Source organism: Benincasa hispida, unplaced genomic scaffold (genome assembly GCF_009727055.1).
Source record: "Benincasa hispida cultivar B227 unplaced genomic scaffold, ASM972705v1 Contig159, whole genome shotgun sequence".
NCBI lineage: Eukaryota > Viridiplantae > Streptophyta > Magnoliopsida > Cucurbitales > Cucurbitaceae > Benincasa > Benincasa hispida.
Genome location: NW_024064153.1, coordinates 1,026,783 through 1,032,540, shown reverse-complemented (window position 1 = coordinate 1,032,540; position 5,758 = coordinate 1,026,783). Strand labels below are relative to the sequence as shown.

The window sequence follows — 5,758 nt, the reverse complement described above, 5'->3', positions numbered from 1 at the left end:
AGAGAGAGATCTTTAGCATAATTCTTCCCGAATTTTTCCAAACTCAATCTTCATATTATTCACAATTAATTCCACGTACTTAATTTCTATATTTATTCCCACTTAATAAGTTTCCCAACTTTTCCAATATTATTTTCTCCTTGCAAATCTCCAATTCCTTCTTTCACCAATCACACTAACTGTTTTCAACAACCTATTTATTATAACAATTTATTGCAATTTTACCAATTAAGCTCAACTTAAATTATTCAAGGAAAATCTACTTAACACTTAGAAATTTCCTCCCTTAACTTAGGATTTAACTTCCACTTAGTTAATTCCTTTTATCACTTTGCTTAAGTAAGGGAAATAGAAATCCGGGTTTCACAAGCGTGATTTCTGAGAAAGACCCAGAGATAGATAGTTAATTCATGAGTTCATGATAGGACATGGCACCTAAACCTAGAAAAGAAGACCGTTAGAGGAGGGATTGTTTTTACCCACAGTAGGGTTATCCTCAACTGAGAAATGGTTTTTACTGTTTTATGATAAAACAGCTTTATATGTTCTATTGCTTTGAAAAAATTTATACTGCAGTACAAGTACTTTAGAAGCTTATATTTCAGTTGAACTCTTTATTGAGATTTCGCATGAGAATCAATTATCTTTCTTAAGTCACTCACTGGGCGCAAGCTCACTCCGTTTTTCAAATGTTTTCTTTCCCCCCCCCCCGCCCCCCCACCACATCACACAGGTAGTGGTCAAATCTCTAAAGATAGCTTCTGCTACTAAAGGATAACGAGATTTGTAAACCCGTTCTGTTAGGTGGTTACTGATTAATATATTACACATGTTTACTATTGTTCATATAGGGACTAGGGTTTTGTGGGCTTTTGGGACTTAATGAATCTAGTGTTGTAATGCACTCTAAATATGTTTGCTTCTAACTTAATAAATGGTTGGCCTAAAGTATTCCGCTTGTATATGAGTTATATATTGGTATCAGAGTTATTTCTGCAATGAGTTAGTTAGGCAGTTAGTGTTAGCCACAAGGGGTTAATAACTGCTATAGTCACGCCCTTTTACTAGGTAAGAGGGTGGTCTGGGGTGGGGTGTGACGCAGACTGTCGCGACTAGCTCCAAATCCACCTATGGCTCAAGGTTGATGAGAAGGCAATGGAAGCGTAATTAGTGAATGCTGTTCATCCTCCCTAATGGGAAAACTGCAAGAGCTGATCGTAACACAATGGCAGAAACAACTGCCTAGAACCAGACTTCAGGAGGAATCTGATGCCACTCAAGCAATTAAGCAAAGACCCGACTCAGGATAGAGACATGCAGGGGCCTGTCTCTTGAGGCTAAACATTTAAGGGATTTTAGGAAGTTTGACGCCTTCCGCCTTGTGGATCGTTAGCGGGGGCCCGCAAATTGCAGAGATGTGGTTGTCATGCTATCGAGATGATATGTCTGTTTTATGAGGCGCACCGAAAGAGCACAAGCTTTAACGCGGCAGTTTTCATGTTGACTGCAATAACAAAAATTCGGTGGTGTTCAGCAGATGAAATGATTGATACTGGTGGAAACTTGGCAACCTGAGAGCAGTTCAAGGAGCGCTTTTTATGAAAGTATTTTTGACACACCTAGGGAAGGCCGAATGGTAGTGGCAGATGCACTAAATAAGAAAGGTGGCTCTTCAGCACCTCTCATTACAGACATACTCATTGTGTGTAAGGAGCTAGAGTGGGCAAAAATTGCAGTAGCAGTAGGGAAGGTCATGGCACAGTTAGCGCAGTTGTCACGTGTGACCGAATCTAAGGCAGAGAATTATTGATGCGCAATGTTGTGACCCTTATCTGGAGGAGAGAGTTCGTAGGGTGGAGCCAGGCTAGGATGGGGAATTCTCAATAATCAGCGGAAGGTGTCTCCTCTATCAGGGACTTTGTGCGTACTAGCAGATAGTGTATTAAGAATAAGTTGTTGTCAGAGGCTCATAGTTCCTTATTTTCGATCCACCCTGGCAGCACAAGATGTATCAGGACTTGAAACGTTATTACTAGTGGAATGATATGAGATATGAAAAGAGAGATTGCAAAGTTCGTCAGTAAATGGTTGGTGTGCCAGCAAGTGAAAGCCCTGAGGCAGAAACCAGCAGACTTGTTACAGCCATTGAGTGTACCAGAATGGAAGTGGGAGCATGTGTCTATGGACTTCATCGTGGGGTTGCCACGGATAGTCAAAGGTTTCACGGTGATTTGGGTTGTGGTAGACAGACTTACAAAATTAGCACATTTCATACTTGGGAGGTCCACCATTTCAGTAAATAAGTAGGCATAGATATACATGAAGGAGGTGGTGAGATTGCACGGAGTGCCTGTGTCCATCGTGTATGATAGAGACCCTCGTTTCACGTCTAACTTCTGGAAGAGTCTTCAGGCAGCTTTGGGGGCCCGGTTGGATTTCAATACAACTTTTCACCCACAGATTGATGGGCAGATCAAGCAATTGAATCAGATATTGGAAGACATGTTGCGTGCCTATGCCATAGAGTTTTCAGGAAGTTGGGATGCTCACTTGCTTCTAATGGAGTTTGCTTATAATAATAGCTACTAGTCCACTATTGGCATGTTGCCATTTGAGGCCCTTTATAGGAAGAGTTGCAGGTCCTCTATGTTGGGATGAGGTAGAAGAGAGGAAATTGCTAGAACCCGAACTAGTACAGATCACGAATGAGGCAATACAGAAGATCAGGGCTCGTATGCAAACAGCTCAGAGCAGACAGAAGAGCTATGTCGATGTTGTTGGGTTTTATGTCCTAAAAAGTCGCAGTTTGTAAAGTGATAAACATTTTCTATTCTCAATATACTTGTTATTGATCTCATAAATTGTATGAAAGTCTAAATCCAATAAACTAAGACCCATGACTATTGTATGAGTATTTGAATTTTATGTGGAGATATAAGAGTGGAACGGGTTCGAGTAAATAGTCAAAATATCTATGGTACATGAATGAGGTTGGGTACCTTATTCTGGTAACACCATTGGACGCGGCTTACTCTGTAGTTGTTACAAAGAGTTGTAAAGTGCTACATACGATGTGATCCTAATTCGTACATGTTATGACATGAGGAGTGGGGGCGTCCTATGCAATGAGTTTGCATAAGATCAAGACCAAGAAATAAGTCACTCTTACTTTATAACACTGTTTACTATTTAAGACTGACTATTTCACCTAGATGATCTAGGTAACTTGATCTTAATCCTGAGTTAATTATGAACTCCTGTCTATTTGGGATTGCCCTTAGATTTGCATAGTTGAGGGTTGGCTCAATAGAGACTCAATAAGACTCCCATTTCAGGGGTAAGACTGGATAGATAGCTAGGGACATAGGATGCAAGAAGGAGTTCATACTACCCGATTTAGGGATAGGAGAAAGGTTTTTATCTCAAGTACTGAATCCAAGTCTTGAATAAGGGGCCCTACCCTCTCACTAGGTTGAAAGAGTTTGGTTTAATGATTGGATCACAAACCAGTTGTTCATTAGAGGATCAGTAGGGACTTGAGGAATAAGACGTAATCTCGGGGGTAAAACAAATATTTGATCCAGCTATTATTACGAACAACCTATGAAGGGTCGACTTGTTGATTATGGTTAAATCACGTGGACATAATATATCTACAGTGAGGGGAGTGCACTATGGGCTTTAGTGGAATGACCCATTAGTCTAATGAGTTTAGCCAATTAATCTCGGATCGTTGGAGTCCATGATCTGTAGGTCCCGAGGTCCCCCTACTAGCTCGTAACAAACTAGCTCTAGAATAGTGTGATAAGTTAATTTGAAACGTTCAAATTAGAAGTAAAGGAATTAGTAATTACATGAGATATAATTATGTTTAATTTTAGAATTAAATGGAATAGGAGAATTTATATATTTAAATATGATTTAAATATATAAAGATGGATATGTGTTAAAATTAATTTAATATTTGGTATTAAATTAATTAAGTTTTATTTAATAATTAATTTATGAAATTAATTATTTTTTCTTTTTAAAAATCAAATAGATTTTTTAAATCAAAATTTGATTTTTAGATAAAATTGAAAAATTGGAAAACTAAAACAGAAAATGGAAAAATGAATTTTTCCATTATCCATCACCTAACTAGCTCACACATGAAGCAACATCTTGGCCTTGTCTTCTCCTAGCATGAGCTACAACTCATGCAGCTCTTCTCTTTGCATGTTGGTCTGCAATATAATGAAGAGATTGGAGTGAAAATGGGCATGCAACCTATAGAGTTTTTTAGAGAAAAATTGGTATGAAGAATGGTTATTCAACAAGGTTGCTGCAGTGAGCTTTTCTCCTTCATCCCTTGATTCAAGCTTGTTTTGAGTCCCACAACTCAATCTAAAGTACCAAGAGAATAGTGGGAAAGATCTTGAGGTGGTCTACAACAAGATTTGGAGAAGATAGCAGCTGAAGATGGAGCTTTGAAGAAGTTTTACAAGAGGTATGTCTTGAAACCTATTTTTTCTGCAGAAGCATGCTTTATATTATGCCAAAATTAGTGAATTTGAGTGTTTAGATGATCATTGTGCTTCTGCTGCTTTTGATACAATCCTATAGATGTGAGATGTAAGGACCTGGAATTTGAGACTGGTGTTAAAGTGTTCTTAAAAGTGGTACCCATGAAAGGTATTCTGAGGTTTGGCAGGAAAGGGAAGTTGCCCGAGATTCATTGGACCTTTCAAGGTCTTGGAACGAGTTAGCCCTGTAGCTTACCATTTGGCATTGCCCCCAGCACTGTCTTCAGTTCATAATGTCTTCCATGTTTCGATGTTGAGGAAGTATGTGACAGACCAATCCCATGTAGTTGACTTCGAGCCCTTGCAGTTGAATGACAACTTTAGCTACGAGGAGAAACCTGTAGAGATCCTTGCCAGAGAAGTAAAGACATTGCGCAACCGGGAAATTGCATTTGTGAAAGTCCTGTGGCAGAATCACCAGTTCAAGGAGGCTATCTGGGACCGAAAGGATGAGATGAAGGCCCAGTACTCGGAGCTTTTTCAAGAATGAACTTTCGAGGACGAAAGTTCTTTAAGGAGGGAAAATGTAACACCCCGATTTTTTATTATTTATGTAATTTTAGTAATTTTTATTAATTAAGGGCATTTTTGGAATTTTGGACTTAAGTGTAATTAATGAAGGACTTTTGAACTTACCTTATTTATTTAACATTTATTTCACCATAAAAGGGTGTCATTTTAAGTTCCATGCATGCATGTATTTAGTAACGTCCTAACTTAAGTCCTAGGGGGTTAGGTCGTTACAAACAACATATGCATTATCTAATAAAATATATGTTCATGTAAACAAAGTCAAAGTCCTCCCATTGTTGTAGCTGAGATGACGTGCCCAATTCCTACAACATCGTCATTTCTCCAACCTCCAGTTGTCACTAGGAACTAATTCCCTGAAATGAGGAACAAACATGGTTAGTGGCGGCTGAATCTATTATCCAGGCCAAATCATCATTATCCATTAAACAAGTCTTCAAAACAAGTAAATCACATTTACCTTGCTTGACCTTATTCTTTTCTGCTAAGTATTTGGGACAATTCATCTTCCAATGTCTCTCCTGGTTGTAATGGAAACAGATTCCTTTTGCAACCTTGGTCTTCTTGCCGTCTTGGGCAGCAGCTGGTGGTTTAGTTTCTCTTTTCCACCTTTCTTCTTCTTCCACTTTTTGGTGCCGAAAGAGGAAGGCACAAACTTAGTT

At 38.9% G+C, this 5,758-nt stretch overlaps 1 protein-coding gene across 1 annotated transcript; it reads left to right on the top strand.

The window, feature by feature from the left end:
• Positions 1-2,319: 2,319 nt before the first annotated feature.
• Positions 2,320-5,055, top strand: LOC120068958. The gene is made up of 3 exons (XM_039020598.1): positions 2,320-2,536; positions 4,606-4,743; positions 4,838-5,055. Exons 1-3 carry the CDS (start codon positions 2,320-2,322, stop codon positions 5,053-5,055), a joined length of 573 nt encoding a protein of 190 aa, XP_038876526.1.
• Positions 5,056-5,758: the final 703 nt, after the last annotated feature.

Coding starts and splice junctions, on each gene's coding strand:
- LOC120068958 (XM_039020598.1), top strand. CDS start 2,320: ATGAAGGAGGTGGTGAGATTGCACGGAGTGCCTGTGTCCATCGTGTAT. Junction 2,537..4,605: donor TGCCATAGAGTTTTCAGGAA/GTTGGGATGCTC, acceptor ACAATCCTATAG/ATGTGAGATGTAAGGACCTG. Junction 4,744..4,837: donor CTTTCAAGGTCTTGGAACGA/GTTAGCCCTGTA, acceptor AGTATGTGACAG/ACCAATCCCATGTAGTTGAC.